The 21737-nt window shown below is 69.2% G+C and overlaps 4 protein-coding genes across 4 annotated transcripts; 1 reads left to right on the top strand and 3 right to left on the bottom strand.

Moving 5' to 3' along the window:
- The first annotated feature begins 113 nt into the window (after positions 1–113).
- Positions 114–5917, top strand: ATXN7L3 (ataxin 7 like 3). Its single transcript, XM_086626514.1, has 13 exons — positions 114–148; positions 1747–1861; positions 1946–2078; positions 2547–2718; positions 3322–3419; positions 3597–3619; positions 3768–3813; positions 4052–4083; positions 4185–4253; positions 4618–4661; positions 4809–4880; positions 5195–5328; positions 5621–5917. The coding sequence occupies exons 2-13, from the start codon at positions 1811–1813 to the stop codon at positions 5767–5769; spliced, it is 1023 nt and encodes a 340-aa protein (XP_086482640.1). The 5' UTR covers positions 114–148; positions 1747–1810; the 3' UTR covers positions 5770–5917.
- A 2110-nt stretch (positions 5918–8027) lies between these two features.
- Positions 8028–11023, bottom strand: TMUB2 (transmembrane and ubiquitin like domain containing 2). Its single transcript, XM_086626328.1, has 3 exons — positions 10958–11023; positions 9084–10009; positions 8028–8737 (listed from the first exon to the last, which is right to left on the bottom strand). Exons 1-3 carry the CDS (start codon positions 11021–11023, stop codon positions 8377–8379), a joined length of 1353 nt encoding a protein of 450 aa, XP_086482454.1. The 3' UTR covers positions 8028–8376.
- Positions 11024–11130: 107 nt separating this feature from the next.
- Positions 11131–13724, bottom strand: ASB16 (ankyrin repeat and SOCS box containing 16). The gene is given in 8 exon segments (XM_086626327.1): positions 11131–11316; positions 11406–11519; positions 11591–11874; positions 11877–12082; positions 12802–12971; positions 12973–13070; positions 13414–13603; positions 13605–13724. Coding segments are annotated over 8 exon segments (1368 nt in total).
- Positions 13725–14293: 569 nt separating this feature from the next.
- HROB (homologous recombination factor with OB-fold) lies at positions 14294–20960 on the bottom strand. Its single transcript, XM_086626326.1, is given in 14 exon segments — positions 14294–14457; positions 14657–14847; positions 15019–15124; positions 15127–15169; positions 15386–15471; positions 15547–15655; positions 15854–15984; positions 16181–16274; positions 16511–16629; positions 16632–16694; positions 16792–16993; positions 16996–17448; positions 17744–17794; positions 20724–20960. Coding segments are annotated over 14 exon segments (1959 nt in total). The 3' UTR covers positions 14294–14383.
- Between the last annotated feature and the right edge of the window lie 777 nt (positions 20961–21737).

The raw sequence follows: 21737 nt of genomic DNA, 5'->3' as shown, positions 1-21737 counted from the left end.
CCCGCTCCCGCGCACCGCTCCCGCCCCGGCCCCGGCCCCGGCCCCGGGAGGGCGGGCGGCGCTGCCGCCGAGCATGGCGAGCCGCCGCCGGGCCCCGCGGCGGAGCGGCGGAGGGCGCTGACCCGGCCCCGACGGGCCCTCCGCGCCGGTGAGTGACCGACCGACCGACGCCTCTCGGCTCGCCCGGCCCGGAGCTCCAGCTCCCGCGGCCCCGCCCCGCCACGGGGCCCTGCGGCACCGGAGTGAAGGCCCGGTGACCCCGCCCCGCCCCCCCCCCCGAGCTGCTTTGGGGCCCCCCCGGCCCTCGGGGGTCCCCGATCCTCCCGGGACCCTCCCCGGGACCGCCCCGCCCTGCGTGTGCTCCCCCCTCCCATCCTGAAATCCGCCCCTGTGACCTCCACCCCCTCCTGGGCCCCCTCCTGCCCCAGCCCATCCCCCCACGACCCCCCGCCCCGTGAGGGACCCCCGGGCCCTGGGACCCCCCCTCTTTCCCCCCGCCCTGCTCTCCAGCTGCCCCCGATTTCCGCCCCCACCCCCCTCCGGCTGCTGCGGGGGTTTCGCAGCCGTGTGTGTCCCCCCCCCTTCCCCAGGGCTGGGGCATCGCCCCGGGGGGGCAGGCAGGGTGCAGCCCCCCAGGCTGGGTGCAGGCCCCCCCCCCCAGCTGGGTCCCTCCATCCCTTTTGTTCGGCTCCTGCAGGCCTTGCCTGCAGCGGGGGGGGGAACTGGGCAGCCCCAGGCAGCGCCCCCCCCCCCGCCCCCGCCGCGTCCCGCCTGCACCACACCGGCCTCCCCTCCCGGGGGGGCCCGGGGGGGGGTCCAAGAGGGTCTCACGGGGCTCGGACGGCCAGGTCCGCGCCGATGCCAACCGGTGTTTCCTCTTTCCGTGGTGGAGGGAAGAAATCCCCGGGCCAGGCCCGGAAGCGGGTGTGGGAGGGGTGCGGGGGGGACGGGGACACACGGGGGCACCCCCCCCCCCCCCCCTTGCCCCCTCCCAGTGGTTGGGTCGGAGCCCCGTCTCCGTGGCAACCGGGTGATGCAAAGCACTGACCGGTACCCGCCGTTGGTGGGTGCAGAGCTGGCAGGTGGGGGGGTGTCTTGGCGTGAGTTTGGGCCCCCCCGCCTTTTTAGACTGCTGTTGGAGGGGGGTCTGGGGTGCCCTCTGCGGGGGGGGACACACGGTGGTCCCCATCCCTGCCCTGTCCCCTCCCTCCACCAGCTTCAAGGGAGGGTGATGCAGCAAAACCCACCACCTCTCTGCGGGGGGGGGCCCAACTTTGGGGTGCATGGGGGGGGGGCACCCCAAGTCCCCGATGCCTGGGGGGCCTGATGCCTTGGTGATGGCCGGGGCCAGGGTAGGGGGGCACACTTGGCAGTGGGGTGCAGGGGATGTCCCGTCTCCCCCCACGGCAGCCGGTGGGGAGAGGCGTCGTTTATCCAGACAAAAGGAGCGGGGAGGAGAGGCTGTCCTGGAAGCTGGGGGCGTCCGGGCAGTGGGTCTGAATCTGGGACCCTTCCCTGTCTCTGTTGCCACCCCCCTGCTGGGGGGGGGCTGGTGCCAGGCTGGGGGACCCCCATGTCCCCCCCATTCCTGGGAGGTTTAACATTCCTGGGGGCTTGGGGACACCTCAGAGGCCTTGGGGAGTGGGTTTTTTTCGGCTGGGTGGGGGGGTGAGGGAGGCGGGAAGGGGTCCCCTGGCCATGAGGTGAGGTGCCAGCGCAGCCCCTGTGGTGTGTGTCCCCCCCCAGAGAGAGACCCCCGCGTGTCCTGTGCTATGAGCGTTCAGCGTGACTTCTCCGCGCGCAGTTGCAAATGAAAATGGAGGATATGTCTTTGTCTGGCCTGGATAACAGCAAACTGGAGGTGAGCGGCCCCCCGGTGCGGTCTGTCTGGCCTCCCCCCGCGGCCCCCACCTCATCTCTTAACACACCCCCCCCTTTTCCCCAGGCCATCGCGCACGAGATCTACACGGACCTGGTGGAAGATGCCTGCCTGGGGCTCTGCTTCGAAGTCCACCGGGCGGTCAAGTGCGGCTACTTCTTCCTGGACGACACGGACCCCGACAGCATGAAGGACTTCGGTGAGCGCCCCGCGGCTTGCCGGCCACGCGGCCACCGGGAAAAGCCACGGAGAGCGGAATGGGTCATCCCCGCGCGGCGGGGTTCAGCACGAGCGGTGCCAAGGAGGGTTAAACGCGCTGGTCCAAACGTGTGGCCCCACTAGGACGTCGTTGTCCCGTCCCAGAGGAGCCAGTTTGGAAACCCCTGGGGTGAACCGAACCCAGGAAACGCTGCCCTGCAGCGCGGTGCTCTGCCCTGGGGGAGCACGGCTGGGTGGGTGGGAGTGGGAGAGACCCCCCCCCCAACCCCCAGGCTGCGCTAACCGCTGCTTTCAGCCCCCACGAAGCCAAGCTGAGGGTCCGGGAAGGGACCAGTGGCCTGAGGGACCCCCCCAGAGCAAAACACTGGAGCTGCGGGGTGCAACCAGCGTCGCCTCCGCAGCAGAGGGTGGTCTTGGGGCGGGGGGCTGATGCCTGTGTGTGCTGCAGAGATCGTGGACCAGCCCGGCGTGGACATCTTCGGGCAGGTGTACAACCAGTGGAAGAACAAGGAGTGTGTGTGCCCCAACTGCAGCCGCAGCATCGCCGCCTCCCGCTTCGCCCCCCACCTGGAGAAGTGCCTGGGCATGGGCCGCAACAGCAGCCGCATCGCCAACCGGAGGTGTGCCCGTGCCCCTGGCATGCCGAGCTGTGAGGGGCTGCTGAGGTCCTGCGTAGGGAAACTGAGGCACAAAGCGGGGACGGAGGGAGCCCATGCCCCCAGAGTGCCAAGCCGCAATGGGCTGCTGTGGTCCTGCGTAGGGAAACTGAGGCACAAAGTGGGGACTGAGGCTGTGGGGCTGTGTCTTTTCTTGGCGGGGGAGTGCAGAGGATTTGGGCACCCCCATCTCGGTGCCGATGAGCCTGGGGCGGAAACTGGGTGTCTGGGCTCTCCCTCCTCCTTGCTTTTCGTTGTGGGGGTGTGCGTCCTCGCCCCCCAACCCTGGCGTCCCACCTCCTGCTCTTCTTGCTCCCTTCCTTCCCGGAAAAAACAAACTGGGAATCCTGGCTCCTCTGTATCCCCCTTCCCTCGGTGGCTGCTGGGGACCCTCATCTTGGATCTGGGGCTGGGACTGCCTGGAGTGGGGTGCCAGCGTGGATCCCAGTGTACCAGGGTGGATCCTGCAGTGCTGGGGTGGGGTGCCGGGGTGGATCCCAGGGTGCTGGGGAGGACGGGGACGGATCCCGGCTGTGAGTCCCTGACCTTCCTCCCCTCCCCGTGCAGGATCGCGAGCAGCAACAACATGAACAAGTCGGAGAGCGACCAGGAGGACAACGACGACATCAACGACAACGACTGGTCCTACGGCTCCGAGAAGAAAGGTGGGGCGACACGGGTGCCAGCCTGGCTGGGGGTCCCTGGCCTCCTACCCCCTGCCATCCCCGGGGAGGGGAGCGTCCCGGCAGCGGGGGTGGAGGGTGGGCTGGCAGCGGGTGCTGCAGCGATTGGGGCTAAATCCCCCAGAAAAGGTAAAATTTGTCCTGTCTCTGTCTCCGTAGCAAAGAAGAGGAAATCAGATAAGGTGAGGGGGCCTGGGGGGAGTGGGTGCTGCTGGGGGAGGGGGCCGGGGGGGGTGGGTGCTGCTGGGGGAGGGGGCTGGGGCGGAGGGGGGGTGGGACACGGGGGTGGGGGGCAGCTGGCACCCCCCAACCCCCCCGCTCTCCTTGCAGAACCCCAACTCGCCCCGCAGGTCCAAGTCCCTGAAACACAAAAATGGTGAGTGGGCGGGGCTTTTGGCGCCGGGGGGCGGGGCCTTTGTCGTTCGGGGGCGGGGCATCGGTGCAGGGGCGGGGCTGGGGTGGGGCACATGCTGGAGGCGGGGCGTTTGTGGGTGGGCGGGGCATCCGCGGGTGGGCGGGGCTTGTCCAGAGCTGGTGGCAGCACTGGGGGGACATGGAGGGGAAAAGGGGGCCAGGCTGCGGCAGGGCCCCTCCTCACCCCTCCTCTCTTCCAGGCGAGATCGGCGGGAACCCCGATCCCTTCAAGGTGAGCGCGGGGCGGGGGGACGTGGCTCCTGTTCCCTGCTCCGTCCCCCGGGATCCCGTGTCCCCCCCCGCAGCCCTGACACCGCTCTCTGCCCCCCACAGTACAGCAACTCGGCGGGCATCAACTACGAGACGCTGGGCCCCGAGGAGCTGCGGACGCTGCTCACCACGGTGCAGGGGCTTGGGAGGCTCCGACGGGCGCGGAGGAACCCCCGGCCCCAGCCGGATGGGATGCACTGGGACTCCCAGGATCAATCCTGGCTCAGCTCTGTCACGCCGGGGGTGGCTTCCAGACTGGGAACGGGGACATTCCTGATCTGAACTCGGTGACTGGGATGTGCATCTTCCCCTGGAGGAGCCCTGCACCCCACTGGGAAGAAAGTCCCAATCCTGGGGGACAGAAAGTCCCAGTTGTGGGGGATGTGGTGACCTGGGGTGGTGGAACTGGTCTGTCTGGGGGGGACAGGACAGCACTGGGAGGTCGGGGTCCCTGAGCCTGATCCTCTACCCACTCACCTGTGCCTTCTCTCCCCAGCAATGCGGGGTCATCTCCGAGCACACCAAGAAGATGTGCACCAGGTAAGAGCATCCCGGCCTTTCCCTGCTCGGCGCAGGGCTGTGAGGGCTTTGTGGGGGTCCCCAGGGCACCCGGATCCCCGTGGGAGCTGAGGGGAGGCAGAGGGGGGCTGCAAAACACCTGACTCAGCCCCATCTCTCTCCCATCAGGTCCCTGCGGTGCCCCCAGCACACGGATGAGCAGCGGAGATCGGTCCGGGTTTACCTCCTGGGTCCCTCCGCGTAAGTGAGCACATACCCCCCGCCCCCCTCCACACACACACGGGGTCCGAAAGGTCCCAGGGTGGGGACGGGGAGGAGGCTCTGCCACCCCATGCAAACGGAGGCCAGAGGGGGCTGCACGGGGCACCCAGGTCCCGAGTGGGGATGGGGATTGGATGGGGACCCCTCCGGGGAGGGCTGGGGTCGGGGTGGGCACCCCAGCCGGGTTGTGGAGAGCCCCTGGTATCCTCTGTGCATTGAGGGGTGCGGCACCTCTGGCTCTGTCCCACTGTCCCGGGGGCTGGGAACCCTGGTAACACCTCTGCTCTGCTCAGGTCCCTGCCCGAGGCGGAGGGCGGTGTGGAGAACGACAGCTTCGAGGTGGCGGAGAGCCAGGCCATCATGAGCCGGCTGCAGTGGGACGGCTCCTCTGACATCTCACCCTCCGACTCAGCCTCTTCAAAAGCCAGTGAGTGTTTGGGGGGGCACATCTGGGGCACAGACCCCTCAGGGGGCGCAAAACTGGGTGTCCCAGCACAAGAGGGGACGGACAGACAGACTGTGGCTGTCCAAAGCCACCACAGAATCCCTACAGCATCTGCTGGGACATCTTGTCACCTCCTTCCTAGGATGGAGGGAACGTTTTGGGGTACATTTTCCTGGGTATGCATGGGTGATGGGGCATCCTCTTTGGTTTGGGGGGGTTCCCGGTGGCCCAGCTGTCCCTAACACCCCCATTTTGTCCTCTCCTCCTCCCCCAGGTACAAACAACTCCGAGTCCCGCAAGACCAAGAAGAAGAAGCCCCACTTGGGACTGGTGAGTGGCGCCCCGGGGCTCGGCTCCAGCAAGAAGAAGAAGCCCAAACCCCCCGCGCCCCACACCCCCAGCATCTACGACGACATCAACTGAGCGCAGCAGAGCTGATGGGGTGGGGGGGGGCACGGACAGACGGACGGACGCGGGCCGGGGCGGCCCTGCCATTCGGACACAAAGCGGGTACCTGGGCACAGAGGACTTGGCCATCACTGCAGGGGTAAGGGAAGGAGGAGGGGCTGGATTTGGGAGCCCCCATTAGTGCCCCTCTTCCTCCCCCCCCCCCCCACCCCCGGTGCCTCTATTTATTCTGTGACATAGTTTTTATACGTGGGGCTCCCGTCAGGGCTCTGAGGGGGCATCTCACTCCGAGATGGGGGCACAACCCTCCTTCCCTTCCCACCACCCACCCAGAAACCAGCTGCACCCCCTCCCGCGCTCGCTCCTCCAGAGCACCCTTACCCAGTGGGGTGGGGGGGGCATCTGGGCCCCCAGAGGCAGGTCTGGACCTGGGTGATGGGGGGTGCAGATCCCTCCTGCCCCAGGGGTTTGGGGTCAGCCCTGGCCTGGGGCTGCTCCCCCCTCTCCACACCCCAGGTTGGCACTCGCTGGTCGGGCTGGCTCACGATGGGGGGAACATTTTGGATGGAGCCTTTTTTCCTGCTCGGAGACAAGTAGGGGGACCCCCCCCCCCCAGTGTGCTGTAAGCAGCTGGATTTGGCTGCTGGGGGTGTTGGGGGCCCGGCACTGCCTGCACAGAGCTTGCCCGGGGGTGGGTGGGGGTTCTGCATGCTGCATCCTTCATGTTCTGGGCTGTCGGTGGGGGACACCTGGGGTGATGTCCCCAGCTCGGGGCAGGGGGAGCTGCTGTGACCTTCCCTGCTCCAAACTGGTGTCTGTGTGGGGAGGGGGAACATCCCCTGTGCCTGGCGCAGCTGGAAAATGTGCCGTACCCCCACGGCCACAGAGTGAGCTGGGGTGGGGACACAGCCCAGCTTCGAGGCAGAGCCCCCCCTGCCTCGTATCCCCAGGCTGGTGGCTCCAGGGCAGCTCTGCCTCCCCATGTGCCTGGGGCCCTGCTGCTGCAGTCAGGGGTGAGGGGGTCCTGTGGGATCCCCCCCAACAGCTCTGGTTGGTGTTTGTACCCACCCGGGCTCTGGTCTTTGGCTGGGAGGTGGGGCAGGACCAGCGCCTTGCTCTGCGGACCCAGGGAGGACAGGTCCCTCTGGCTGGATCCAGGTTCCCCCCCCAAGCCTGGTGATACCCCCATGCCCCCCCCGCGAGCTGTTTTCCATCACAGGGGCTGTGTTGGGGACAGGGTTGGCTCAGTCCCCTCCATTGTACCCCCTCCCCCCCCCGATAGCTGTCTGACACCCCAAATTCACCTGTGTGTCCCTCGGGGGGGGGGTTGGGGGGGCCCTGCTTTTGTCCCCCTCCGCCCACCCCAGTGCCGTGGCGGTGTGGCTAATCCTTTTGGTGGGTCTTGCAAATTATGGTGCTCTCGACTCTGGATTCACTATTGTTTTAAAACTGCTGCTAAAGGCTAGTGCTGTGGCAGGACCTGAGGGGGGGTCCCCACAGTGCCCTGGGCACCCCATACCGCTGGGGGGACCCTCGCTGCACAGGGACCCCCACCCTCCCTCCTCGCTGCGGTCGGCTGTAGCTCCTGGCACAGCTTTGGGGCTCAGGGGGGGACCCTGGGCACTGGAGCACGCCAAGCTGGCCTTCGCGTGCCCCGGGCCACGAGAACGGGGGTCCAGGCACCCAGAAACATGGGCCCCCCCCTCCTTCTCCAACCACCTGGGAGGGCAAGGACAGCCTGAGCCCCTCTGGCTGCGGTGCTGCAGTTTGGGGTCCAGGGGCCATAATGGGGCTGGGGGCTTGGATGTGCCCCGTCCCCACTCCGGGTCCGTGTCCTTGCCCCACAGCAGGGCTGGCGGCTGCCCGGGGTGCCCCTGGGCTTGAGACTTGTATTTTTGCGCACGTACTCCATCCCGTACGGGTAGTTGAGCCGTTGTAAGGTCTGTGTGTCCCATTAGTGGGTTGTGGCTGCCCCTGTAAATAAAACTGCATCTTCACTTGGTATCTCGGGCTCGTGGCTGCTGTGCGGCACCGCTGCCTTAATTACATGTGTTTAATTAAGTGAGGCCATTGCACACCCCCCCTTCTGCTCCCATCCCAGCTCCTGCCGTTCGATTTACCAAAACCCACTTGTGGGGCTGGTTTTTGGGTGTTAGTTTTTTTTTTTTTTTTGAACAAACACTTCCCCAAAGGGTGGGGAACGCAGCAGGGTAGCGAGCCGGCTGCAGTTCCACCGGCAGCCGCCCCTCGGGCAGGAAGGCGAGTGCTCAGGCTGACGTTCCACCTTTTATTTGCTTTAAAAAGTCCCTGGGAGGAAGCCACAGCCCATTCCGGTGCGGGGCCCTGGCCTCATACCCGCCGTGCCATTCACCCAGGCCAAGATCCTGCTCCCTGGAGCTGTGCTTGGGGCTGGGGGGGAGGAAGACAGTGTCTGGGGGGAGCACAGCCCCTTTTAAGGAGGAAAAAATCCAGCACTGAGACTGAAAAGGACGCACCAAGCTCCCACCATGCCGGCTATGGTCGCTGTTAATGCCACAGCGGAGAAAGCAGCGCCCACCTGAGCACCGCAGGCCCACGGGGACGGGTTTGGGGGGGTGGCTGTGGCCCCTCCCAGTCGAGTCCCTACTGTCCGTACATCCCAAACACCAGAAAACTGAACAGGACAGTGACGCCAATCAAGGAGACGGTGGCCGGGGCGGTGAAGAGCTGCCGGTAGTTGATGCGGAAATACCAGACAACCGCCAGTACCACCATGATGGTGGGGACCATCAGGTTCCCCACGCTGAGGGGGAGGCCGCTGGCGTCGGGGGCAGCGGCGCTGGGGTCCGGCAGGGCTGTGGTGGTGGTGGCGCTCCGGGAACGGTGGCAGTGGATGACACAGTTGTCCGTGATGTGGAGCGAGCGCAGCGTCCGTCCCTGGTCCTGCAGCAGCTGCCCGCGGTAGATGAACTTCATCTGGCTCTCCTGGCCGGGGAAATATTTGCTGCAGGAGGAGGGAGAGAGGTCAGGGATGGCAGAGACGGGGCTCACGGAGGCACCTGAAGTGACCTGGGGCTGGAGGAACCCCCCCATTGTAAAATTAAGGAGGGTCCTGGCTTGGGGGGGGACCAGCCACAGCACCACCACCACGTGCTGTCTCATCTTTTAAACTCATTAATTCAAACTTGGCACCCCCTCATTATTTTTGGGGGGGATAAAAACTCTCTGCCGTTGTCAGGCAGGATGGTGGGGAGGGGGCTGTTTGTACAAGGGGCGGGACAAGAACCGCGGGGGGGTGGGTCTGCAACCAGGCAGTGCTCCCTCGTGTCCCCCTCTCCGTCGGGACTTACCTCTTGAGGCCCCCCACGGTGTCCTCGGGCCGCACCACGGCCACCTCCTCCGTGTCGTTGAGGAATTTGAGGCGGATCTTGATGAGGCCAGAGCACAGGTCGCTCCCCCCCGGGGCAGGCGGCCCCCCCGGGCTGCGCAAGGTGCTGGGCTCAGCAGCCGAGGTCCGTTTGGGCAAGCTCTGGATGTCCAGCAGCTGCTCCAGGCCAGTGTCTGGGGGGCTGTGGCTAGCACCCTGCTCCGCTGCTGGCCCCGATGCTGCCCCCTCCTCCTCTTCTGTTTTCTCTTCTGGGTTTTCGGGGACCCCGGGGGGCTCCGGGGCTTCATCCGCCCCCGCTGTCCCCACGTACCGCTCCACACGGCCGAGACGGATGACAGCTGTGTCCCCCGCCGCAACGATGGTTCCCAAAAGCTGGTTGCTGCTGTCAGCGACGTAGGTGGAGAGCCACGCCAGGACCAGCGCCAGGACCAGCACTGCCACGCCGGCCACCACCGTCACCTCGTCCCCCACCCCTCGGATGAGGGTGGCAGTGGCTCCATCTCTGGAGCGGGCTGGAGGAGCCGAGACTCCCCCCAGCTCAGCCTGGCAGCTCGTGTTCTGCCTCAGCCCCCCCGCCAGGCACGAACCGGTGGCACTGGGGACCCCCGGGGTCGCGTTCAGCCCTAAAATAAATCCCGCTGCGCGAAGAGCTGGAGGAAAAGGAGACTTTTGTGCGGCAGACGCTTCCCTCTCGCTCCCGAGATACCAATCCGGCCGGAGCCGGGGAGAGGGGGATGCCTGGGGGCAGCCCCACCGCCGCGGAGAGCTCGGGGCGGGCGCGGGGGGCAGCGGCCCCCCCGGGGTTTCTTTGCGGAGGCAGAACTTACGGCTCGCCGGGGAGGAGGGGCGATGGTGTCGCTTCCGACGCGCCGATTCAGGGCGCAGCACCTGTAATCACAGCCCGGGCTGGAACCGGCCACGAGAGGACGGAGCAGCGGTGACCTCGGCGGGGCCCGGGGGCCCTCCCGGTGCCGGTTCCCCGCTGTGCCCCGCCGGGGTCACGCCGTCCCCCGAGCACCCGCCTGGCTGCGGGAAGGGAGCGGAGCAACGGCGGACAGCAGGGCGGGGAGCCCGGCGAGCACCGGCCAAAGGCCTCCCGGGGCTTCCGCGGCGGCGCCGTGCCCGGGGAGGGGGCGAACCCCGCGGGGGCGGGACAGGGCCCCGCCGGGGCGGGTTAAACCCCCGGGGTGGGGGGGGGGCGGGGGCTTTATCCGGGGCGGTGCCGGGGGTTCGGGGGGGGCCCCACCGGGACGGGGCCGCGCCGGCAGGCCCGGGGCTGCGCGGGGAGGCCCGGGGGGGGGGGGGGTCCCGGCCGGCCCCGCCCGCACTCACCGCGTCCCGCCGCCGCCGCCGCCCGCCCGCCGGAAGCGCCACGTCACAGCGCCGCCGCCGCGGAAGGATGGTCGGGGGGGCGAGGGGGGGGAGGAGAAGGCGGCGGGCGCGCACGCAGTGCGTCACGGCCGCAGTGCGTCACGGCCGCGCGGCCACGCCACGCCTGCGAGGCGTGGCCCGGCGCGCGAGCGGGCGGGCGGGAGGGAGGAGCGCTCGGGCCACGCCTGCAGGCTGGGCGGGAGGGGGCGTGGCCTCCGTCGGAAAGGGCGGGGTCTGGTGGGTGGGGGCGTGGCCTCCGTCGGAAGGGCGGGGTCTGAGGAGCGGGGGGCGTGGTCTCAGTCGGAAGGGCGGGGTCTGGTTGGTGGGGGCGTGGCCTCAGCTGGAAGGGCGGGTCTGGTGGGTGTGGCCACGGCGCGGGGCGGGGCGTCGGGCGGCTCGTGTGTCCCCGGGGCCCGGCCCCGCTCCCGGGCGCGGCTGTCACCTCCCGGGGGGCGGTGACCCCACCGTCCCCCCCCGCCCGGTGGCCGCTGTGCCCCGCACGGAAGGAGGTGCCCCACGAGCCGCCGCCATGTCCTTTATTCACACCGGAGCGCTCGGGGAGAGGGGGACACGCGAGGACACGGAGGAGCGGGGGACACGTTGCTGCCGGACCCCCCCTCGTCCTTCCCGGAGGTGGCTCAGGAGATGAGCCCCTGGAGGGGCAGCTGGAGGTAGCGGCGCAGGGCGGGTGGCAGCGCCAGCTTGGGCACGGCGGCGTGGCAGCGGGCACCCAGGTGCCGCCGCACGGCACAGCGTGCCAGGTGCTGTAGTCGCCGCGGCCGCCCCGCCATGCGCGCCGCCGAGGCGTAGAAATCCCGGTGCTCCTGGAGCGGGGGGACACGGGATGGACATGGGGGTGAGCGGGCACGGTGCAGGGTGACAGGACACGCCGTGGCACCCCGCACCCCCTTACCTCCCACAGCTCCGGGGGCACGGCGCCCACCCAGCTGTCGGCGGGGGGGATGCGGTCGTAGGCGTTGAGCACCACCTCCAGCGCCGGTGGGTGCCGGCAGCAGAACTTGAGCATCTGCCGACGGAGATGTGTCACTGGAGGGGCGGGATGCCAACGCGGTGCCCAGCACCCCCACCAGCACCCACCTTGGGGTGGACGGGGCCGGCGCCGTAGTCAAGGAGGAGGGTGATGGTTTCCTCGGGGCGCTGGTGCCGGTACTCCTCGACGGCGTGGAGGGCGCAGTCCATGGGGGTGTATCCGGCGCAGTTGGGGATGGTGGCATCGGCACCGTGGCGCAGCAGCAGCTGTACCAGCCGGGGCTGCCCGTTACCGCAGGCGTTGTGCAGCGGCGTGTGGTCCTTGCGGCCGGCGGCCCTGGGGTCGGCGCCGGCCTCCAGCAACCGTTCGGCCACCCGGTAGTAGCGCTCGCGTCCTCGGGGCGCTCGGCGGCGGCGCAGGCGGCGTTGAGGGGGGTCTCGCCCTGGTGGCTGCGGCAGGAGGGGTCGGCGCCATGGCGCAGGTACAGCTCCACGTGGGCCGCCAGCCCCTGGCGCGCCGCCACGTGCAGCGCCGTCAGCTGCCGGTCCCGTGTGCCCAGGTTCACCCGCGCCCCGTGTGCCAGCAGCAGCTCCGCGCACCTGGGGGGACACCGAGGAGGGGGCACATGGGTGAGGCAGCGCTGGGAAACCCCCCCCGGGGCCGCCCCTGGGTCCTCCCCTGGAACAAAGGGACGTGGGTGCCACGGTGTGGGGTGCCACCCGGGAGCCCTGGGGCTGGGAGGGGCGGGGCTTACTAGGGTTGGGCTGTATTGTGGGTGGGGCTTGGGTTTGGGGCGGGGCTTGGCCCTGGGTGAGGGTGGGGCTTATCTATGGGGGGTTATAATTGGTGGGTGTGGCTTGAGTGGCATGCAGATGAGGGCATCTGTGTGGGCGGGGCTCAGGGTGTGGGCGGAGCTTTGCCGGCAGGTGAGGGTGGGTGGGTTGGGCGTGTCAGCGGGTTTTGGCATGCAGATGAGGGGTGGGAGGGGCTTGGCATGCAGATGAGGGGTGGGAGGGGCTTGGAGTGGGAGGGGCTTGGCATGCAGATGGAGCTTGTGGGTGGGAGGGGCTTGTGGGTGGGAGGGGCTTGGCATGCAGATGGAGGTGGGAGGGGCGTGGGGGGGGCTGGCATGCAGATGAGGCTGGTGGTGTGGGCGGAGCTTGGTGCACACGTTGGGTGGGTGGAGCCTGTTATGCAGATGAGCCCAGCCCTGGGACGAGGCCTGCAGTGGGATTGGCCAGAGCATGGGTGGGGTGTGTGGCGTGGGCGGGGCCTGATATGCAGATGAGGGGCGTGGCCCGCGGTGGGCGGGGCGTACGGGAGGCTGTCGGGCGCGGTGCAGAGGTGCAGGGGGGCCGAGCCCTCGGCGCTGAGCACGTTGGGGTCTGCCCCGAAGGCCAGGAGCAGGCGGGCGCAGTCGGGGCGGGGGGCGGCCGCGCTGTCGTGCAGGGGGGCCCGGCCCCCCACCACCGCGTCCACCTCCGCCCCCCCGCAGCAGCAGGTGCCGGGCGCAGTCACCGTAGCCGCGGCCGGCAGCGATGCGCAGCGCCGACGTCTGCTGCCGACGGGGGCTCAGCACCCACAGCCCTGCCGGATGGGGAGGTGTCAGCTGGGGAGGGGGCTGCACACTCCCCCCGTCACCCTATACCAGACCCACCGCTCACCCTATAGCTCAGCCCAGAGGGCTGGTTGTGAACCCCCACATTCCCCCCCCTCCGCCCCCCAGATGCAAAAAGCCCTGGGGGGAGCAAACCTCCCCTTTCCCACGGTGTCCTCCCATCCCACCACCCCCAAATCAGAGCAGCCAGCCCTCCTCCCCCCAGCCCACGAGGCACTGCATCCTCAGCCATTGCCCGACTTCCCCCAACTCCCTCCATTATTCCCATCAGGGAAGGGACCCCCCAGCCCCCTGCAGCCCCCAGCCCCATACCCTGCTCAGGCGACCACACCAGCTCCTCGCTGACCGTCTCCATGACCAGGTTCGCGGTGGTCTCGTCCTTAAAGATGCTCTTGACGCGCAGGAGGTCCCCGGTGTACAGGGGCATTGTGGACGGCGGGTCCCGGCAGTACTGGGGCCGCCGGGGGGGTGTCAGGGGGGGGCCGGGAGCTGGTTGGCAGGAATCGGCGCGTGGCCGACTCCCGAGCCAGGGCTCGCCGGCGATCCTCCTGCTCCAGCAGCTCCCGCTGGAGCCGCAACGAGCGCAGGGCAGAGGAGGTGAAGGCGAAGGTTTCCTTGGCCATGGGCACCCCGGGAAGGCAGGGGGAAGGCTGGGGGGCAGCAAGCTGCCTCTTGCGCTTGGGTAGGGGGTTATAAATAGGGCTGTGCCCCACACATAAGTGCTGAATCAAGAGCCCAGGCCAGGCCGCCCTATAAATAACTTCCCCGGGCGGTAAACAGAGTCACGTTGGCACGGGGCTGCCAGGGAGTTTAACCTGTTGGGGGTGCGAGATGAGGACGGTCCCATGGGGGTGAGCTGGGACCCGGGTACCCCCCAACTCCGCAGGGCTTGGGCTGAGCCCCAGGGGAGGAGAGGGAGAGTGGGGACCCCCACAGGGGAAGGATTTGAAGGGCTGCAGCTCAGCAGAGAGGGGACAGAGGGCACCCCTGGCTGCGGTGGCAGAGAGGATGGTGACACACGAGCAGACGGAGTGAGGCAGGGACACAACAGCCCTTTAATGCAGGTTTGGGAGCTGAGCAGCCCGAGGCCGTGTCCACCTGGGACTCCCACGTCCCCCAGCTCTCGGTTCCAGAACAAACACAACAGACAGATGAAGGAGCAGGCGGGCAGCCAGTGCCATCGCCGGCTTGCTCGGTGTCCTCTCCGGGCCATGGCGCAGCCCAGGCCGTGCCAGCAGTAACCGTCTTCCCGGCCCCATGGCCATGCCGCGGCTCCCCGAGGTCAGCAGCAGTCAGCTTGGGCCGGAGCAGAGAAGAAATCCTCAGGCAGCTCTCCCAGGAGCCCGTCCAGGTCATCTGCAGGGGGAGAGGGAGGATGAAACGCACGAGTTTTACTTGTGTATAGAGGAGGAATTGACTCCGTGTACCAGGAACACAGTGGGAGGACGAGATCCCCTTTGGCATCACCAGGGAGGGGAGACACTGCCCAGCCCCAGGACCTGTTTTCTGCAGGACATGGAGCTTTTCCTTCCCACCCAGAGCGGGTCCAACTCACCCATGTCACAGCCATCGGCTCCAACCAGCTCTTCCTGCCCGGGCCCGGAGCTCTGCGAGTTCAAGAAGCCCCCAGTAGACTGCTCTGTGCTGCGGCTGCCCGTCCTCCATCGTCCCCAGTCCCCAGGGGCTGGGACACCCTGGGGGCGCTGCGCGGGGTTGGTGCTGGAGTAGCTCAGCCTGAGCAGGGACCTGCAAAACCCAGCAGAGATGAATTGCTGGGGGGCCCACAGGAGGATTTATCTGTCCCTCCCAAGCCTCCTCCTTCCTCCTGGTTGTTCTCGAGGGTCCCTGCAGTCCAGACCCCCTGGTAATAGCTTTGGGGGGCTATTGGCACAGGGTAGCCAGCATCCCTGTGCCTGCATATCCAGCAGCACCATGCCCTTGCTCACCTCCCGCTGCACTGGCGCTGGCTGCGAGAAGCTGCCCTCAGGATCCGGCGGGAAGATCTTGAGCAGGTTGTTGGGGTGACGTTGAGGTAGTGGTTGCGGTGGGACGGGGAGAAGACGCCCACCTGTGAGGGCAGAGCAGTGGGTCGGGGCCAGAGCGCCAGCTTCTGCTGGCAGAACCAGCCACAGCGTGGGGAGGAGCCAGGCAGAGCCCCTTGTCCTGCTCCCCCGGAATACGAGCCTGGCAGCTGGGCACGGTGGCAACAGATTAGCAGCACCCCGCAGCAGAAACAGCCCCAAACATGTTGCTGCTGCCGAGATCTGCCTTCCATGTCTCCTACCTGCTTCAGGAGCAGCACCGAGCCAGGCCTGAGCTCGCCCTGTCTCTCTTCCAGCAGCAGGCGATGCACCGTGCCCTGCATCTCTCCTGCGGACGAGGGGACCCGTTAGCCACGGGGAGTGAATGGGCCAGGAGCCCCAGCCCGACCCAGGCCGTGCTTACCAGTCGGGTCCTTGAACACGGCACCAGCATCGACGTTGGTCCTGGTCAGCGTCTTGATCATCACCGCCATGCTGGGGACCTTGTTCTTCGGGAGCTGCTTCAAGGCTGCCTGCACAGCAACACCCTCGTCACGCCGATGTCGCCGAGGGCAGCCCGGCAGCACCACGAGGCCACAGGGCGCTGGAGTCACCCCTGGCTTGGCCCCTCCCCGCAGCGATGCCTGGCCCTGGAAACACCTCCAAGGGGCAAGGGGAGAGGCAGGAAGCCGAGTCACCGGGGCCGGTGCCCTCACCCGAGCCCCCCTCACCTTCCGCAGCACCATGACCACGCTGTAGGTCCTGAGGAAGCAGCTGGGGTCCCTCTCGTCCAGCCCCAGCTCCATCTTCATGGCAAGCCAGGGGCCCTTCCCGAATCCTCTTCCTGTGGGTGGCTGAGGAGCTGGGCAGTCCCTACAGTCACAGGAAAACCACAGTCAGCACCCCGTAGCCCAGCCACCGCGTGTCTCAACCTCATCACAGCAAGGGGGGAGCCCTGGGGACCCCCCTTTTCCCTTCCCGCATCACCCTCAAAGCTGTGGCCTGGGGACTGCCCGCAGCAGTGCCACTGGGATTCATATCCTGATCTGTGCCGGAGCAGTGGGTTACCTCCGTCCGTGGTTTCGCCACAGCCCCGTGAGCTGGAGTATGGGGAGCAGAAACGAGGATCTCCTCCAGGAGCTTCCCAGCATGCTTATGGGAGAGAGGAGGAGAAGGAGATGTCTGAGGTGTTGCAATCTCTTCACCAGCTGCTCCCATCCCATCCCCATCCTTATCCCATTCCATCCCCATCCCTGTCCCCATCCCATCCCCTTCCTCATCCCATTCCTCCCCATCCCTGTCCCATCCATCCCCTTCCTCATCCCATTCCATCCTATCCATTCATCTCCATCCCCATCTCTGGCCCCATCCCATCCCCTGCAACCCACCTGCTGGGGCAGGATCCCAGCAGGCCCCGGAACCGGCGAGTCTTCCCCTGCGGTGGAGACTGGGGTGGCCCCGGGGGCTTTGCTGGCCGCAGTCACCAGCTGCACGAGGTGGTTGGTGCCACAGGCGTCTGCAGGCTGCCCGGGGCCGGCCTGGGCGGCTGCCTCGGCGGGGGGCTCCACACAGCTACATCAAGGGCCGGAGGGTTGTGGGGGTCCCAGGAGGCAGTCGGGGTGTGGGGCAGCTCTGCCCGGGGTGCCTGTGCTGCGGGGGTACGGGGCACCTGCAGCCCCACGGAGGAGCTGCGTTGCTCCTGCTGGCATGGGGACGCTTGGAAAGGCCTCGGGGCTGGAATCCCGGGTGTGGGGAGGGAGCTCCAGGAGCCACCCAGCTTTCCCAGCGGGGTGGGGGGGTCCAGGGGGACAGGCACCGGCTGCGCTGGGCCGCAGCACCAGCTTGGGAGCAGGAGCTGCCTGTGGGGCGGGCAGGGGTCCTGCCTGTCCTCCATCCCCCCAGAGCCAGGAGGGACCAGCTCCTCTCCCACCCGCAGCTTCTTGGGGGCTGCCTGTTCCTGGGGTTCTCCTGCCCCGTACAGGATCCATGGGGGCTTCTCCCACCGGCTGGGGGGTGGTCGGGCAGCACTGGCCCCTGCCGGCATCTCGGGGCCTTCCAGCTCCATGCAAGCAGCCAGGAAGAGATCGTTGTCCAGCTCATCCTGGGGGCTGCTCCCCCCAGCTGGGGGTCCCCAGCAGCCCACGGGCTTCTCCCCCTGCCCGGCGAGGGGCCGCAGGCCGGGGGGTTTACCGGAGCGGTGACCGAGCTGGGGCTGCAGGCCAGGGGCTGCGGACGGCACGCCGGGAGGGACCGGGCCACCGCTGGGTGACGAACGTCCAGGGACCACGAACTGGTTCTCTGCGTCCTCCACGGCGGAAAGGAAATCCTGCGGGAGGAGAAGGCAGCGGGCAGCCCGACACCCCCGTGTGTCCCCCCACCGCCCCCCATCCTCGTCCCCATCCCGCTGGGGTGACCGGCCCAGCGCAGCCCGCCCGATGTCCCCCGAGGATCAAAGCCAAGAGCAGGAAACTTCGTCACGATGTCGATGCCACTTAACGAGGTGCCACCACCCGCACCCACCGCCCGCGTGGGTTAGAGCCCCCCCCGCGGGGCAGCTCGGGGCACCGCCAGTGCCCCCACGGCTGTCACCGGTGCCAGGGAGGTGCCGCCCCGTCCCTCACCTCGTCCGCCAGGTCCGCGTCGGCCCCGAACAGCTGCTGGAGGCGGCGGGCCTGCAGGGAAGGGGGGGGAGACCCGGGGGGGCCCCCCGGTAGCGGTCATGAGTGCCCTCCCGCCCCGCGGGGACCCCGGAGCCCCCCCAGGGAGGCCGGGGGGGGGGGGACGACGACGACCCCTCGCCCCCCCCACCGCGCGGGGACCGGACCGACCCCGAAGGCCCCACGGCGGAGACGCTGTCCCCGACGGGGACCTCAAACCTCCCCCCGGGCCTGACCCACACCCCGTGGGGACCCCAAACCTGCCCCCCTTCCCCCCCCCCCCCGTTACATGGCAGCGGCGCGGCCCTGGAGGCGGAAGTGGGCCGGGCCGGGCCGCGAACCTGCGGCCCCACGGGAGGGGGGGGGGGCGCGCGCGGGAACGGCCCCTTTAAGGGCCGCGCGCCGCCCGTCGGAGGGCGGGAACGCGGCCGCGCCTCTTAAAGGGGCGGTGGCAGCACCGCCCCCGCCCCCCCCCCCAGCGTTCCGTCGGTCCGTCCCGCCCCACCGCTGACTCACCGCGGCTTCCGGGTCCGCCGTGATTCATCCCCGCGTGGGGGACACACACACACACACCTGCGCCCCCCCCCGGCCCCTCCCCGGGCTCTGACACACTCGTGTGCAATTGCACAAGCAAGTGCTGGCAGCCAGCGGGGCGGGCACGCGGAGGGGGGGGTGGGGTGTGTGTTGCACGAGGGCACGCCGGCCCCTCGTGTGTGCACGCCAAACCCCCCCCCCCTCGCGTGTACTCACACGTGCGTGCAACTGCGCGCCAGCCCGTCGCACACGCACCAGTGGACACAGCTGCACACAGGCCGCTGGGCGCGCAGCACGCGTGTGTCGTTGCACGCCCACTTGTCGTAGGTCAGGCGCGTGTGACGCCCTGCCGGCCTGTTGCACACGCGTGTTCACGCACGAGTGTTTGTGTGCTTTGCACACGCGTGGCTGGATGCACGCCAGCCTGTGGCACACGTGTGTGTTTGCCGCTGCACGCCACCCTGTCACGCACACTCACGTGTGTGCTCTTGCACACCCGTTCTGTCGCATGTGCGTGTGCCGTTGCACACCCATGTGTGGCACACATGTGATCACATATGTGTGCCGTCATATATGGTGCTTGCACACTCACCTACGTGCTGTTGCACGCCGGCCTGTCACACAATCCTCTGTCATTGCACGCCGGCCCATGGTGCACGCATGCACGCCTACACGTGCGTCATTGCACGGCAGCGCACACTCACACCTGTGCTCTTGCACACTAGCCTGTCACACGCACACGCGTGCCGTCGCGCACCATCCCGCAGCGTGCACGCGTGTACTCGCGCGCGCGCGCCATTGCACACCGGCCCGTCACACGCGCGCGCGGGTCGTTGCACACCAGCCACGCGCACACGCGCGCACACGCGCGCGCCGTTGCACACCCGCCCCCTCCTCCCCCCCTCCCCCCCCCCCCCCCCCTCCGCGGCCCCTTTAAGGCGGCCCCTCCCCTCGCCGCGCCCCGCCCCCGGGGAAGGGGGGGGGGGGGGGGGGAGGGGCGAGGCTATTTTTAGCGCAGGGTTCGTCACGTGACGGCGAGTGACGTCACCGAATGTTTGTTGTCGGGGCGGGCGGGGCCCCGCTGCAAAGATGGAGGGGCGGCGGGGCCGCGCGCGGGGCGGCGCGGCCGGGCACGGCGCAGGTACCGGGGGGGGGGGGGGTGCAGCGGTGCAATGGGGTTGTGGGAGGGGGGGGGGCACCGCGCACCGCGGGGGTGGGGGGCTGCAGCGGGGGAGCGCGATGCAGCGCTTGAGGGGGGGGGGGGGGGGGGGGGGGGGGGGGGGGGACACGCGGATGTGCAGCGTGGGGGGGGTCCTCGTGCGTTGTGGGGGGGCCCGTGCAATGCGGGGGGCTGTGGTAGGGGGGTTTGCACCGTGCGGAGCGGCGGGGGGGGCCCCGTGCGCCAGCGCGGCGGCGGCTCCGCAGAGCGGGCCGTTTGCGGGGGGGGGGGGGGGCCTTTGCAACCGCGCTGGGCTCGGGTCTGCTGGTAGCGTGTGTGTGTCGTGTGTGTCCCCCCCCCCGTGGGGTCTGTCGCGCCGCCGGTGCCCTTCCCGACCCCCATCCCGGGGCGATGCCTCGGGGGGGGCTGCAGCATCTCGGCGGCGGGGGGGGCAGGTCAGCCCCGAGTATGTGTAACCCCCCCCCTCCCCATGGGGCTGGGTCCCACCGCGCTGAAGGAGACCTGGAGCGGGGGGGGGCAGCCGTGTCTCTGTAGGGTGGCACCGCGGGGGGTCCTGGGGGCTGCGCTTCACCGCCGTCCTCCCGTTTGTGCCCCCCCCCCCGACTTCTGCAGAGCCTTGTGTAACGCTGTCCCACCCCCGGGTCCGCTCTGCTGCCCCCCCCCCCCGCCCCGGGGTCCCCTTTGCCGGGGGGCAGCAGCCGGGAGCGGGGCCGCATCCTGCCACCGCCGCAGCGTTCGGGGCGGGGGGGGGACACGGCGCTGGGTCCGGCCCTGGGCAGATGCTCAGGATGGGGGGCACACGCGTACCCCACCCCACGGTGCTGGGTGCTGCCCTCAGACCCCCCTGTTTGGTGCTGGGGTGGGGGGGTCACCGGCAGGGTGGGGGCCCGGGGTGCTGATGAGGGTGCTGATCCCGCAGGGCTCCCGGGCGCGCGGGCACAGCCCCGGCGCTGACGGCCGATCCGGACACCCGCCTCTCCGCGTCCCCCGCCACCGCTGTCAACCCGCCGCCGCCATGGACCCCCAGAGCGACGCAGGTGAGACTGGGGACACCGGGGCAGGGGGGGCAGCACCTTGCCCAGCACCCTGCCCTGCACCGGGCACCGTCCCCATCCCCCCTGCACAGGGGTGTCATCCGCTCCAGTGTCCACGGAGCTCCCTGCCCCAGTGCCCATCGGGTGTCAGGGTGGGGGGCACGATGGGGACTCGCTTGCCATGGCGGCATCTGACCCGACACGGCACATGGGCACCGCGCACGCCGCCACCGTCACCACGCGCCTCGTTAGCGCCCGCGTGGGTGTCGCCGTGCGAGACGGGCGCGTGCAGAGCGGCGGCGGGCACGGTGCCGGTGCTCGGGGGCTGTGCCAAGCCGCCCCCTTCCTCGGTTATCCCGGAGGCCCCGGCATCCACACCGCTGTAGGGGGAAACTGAGGCAGGGCTTCGTGTCACCGCCGCCCTCACCGCCATGGCGCTGGGTCACGCGTGGCGGCTGCTTCGGTTCTTCACGGGCGAAACCCGGCAGCAGGGGGACCCTGACACGCTGGGACGTGGGGTCCCCTCGGTGACGTCGCGTGGGGGACGGCCTGGGTGACCACGAGCCGCCGCGAGGGCCGTGCCCGCGCTGTGCCAGCGGCCGCTGGCTCCTCGGCGTGGCCACCCTGTAATTAGCCCGGTGGGAATTCCAGCCACATCTGGGCGTGCGGCCCCCTGGGACAAGCGGCTTCACCGACCCCCATGGCCGCCTGCAGCCTGCAGGGCTCTCGGGAGGGGAAACTGAGGCACGGCAGATGGAGCTGGGACTCGCTGCTGGTTTTGGGAATGGGGGTGCGCGTCCCTCTGTCCCCAAACCCTCCCCTGGTGCTGCTGCTGCCCCTTTGCTGCCCGCTGGTATTTTTGGAGCGGCCGCACGGCTGGAGCGTCGCCCGGCCGTGCCTGGCACGGGGCTGGCACACGGTGCAGTGGCCAGGGACATGGCCTGGCTGCCTCTGCCCGTCCCCTGGTGCGTTGGTCGGGGTCCCCTCCTGACCGTGGCTCTGGACCAGGCCGGGGCTGAGCCCGGGGGGGCTTCAGGGACCCCTGGGGAGAATGCTGTCCCAGGACGCGGCCCTTAGGCTGCTGTGATGAGTGGGGCAGGTCTCAGCTGGGCACCCCCAGGGGCTGCATCTGTCGCAGGGGATGTGGCAGGGGGCACCCCTGAGCCTGGGGGTCCCTTGTCACCCTTTGGGTGCTCGGCGTCCCCCGGGA

This window comes from Tauraco erythrolophus, chromosome 25 (genome assembly GCF_009769465.1).
Source record: "Tauraco erythrolophus isolate bTauEry1 chromosome 25, bTauEry1.pri, whole genome shotgun sequence".
Classification (NCBI taxonomy): domain Eukaryota; kingdom Metazoa; phylum Chordata; class Aves; order Musophagiformes; family Musophagidae; genus Tauraco; species Tauraco erythrolophus.
The sequence above is the reverse complement of the archived record's forward strand: the minus strand, read 5'-3'. Positions and strand labels throughout refer to the sequence as shown.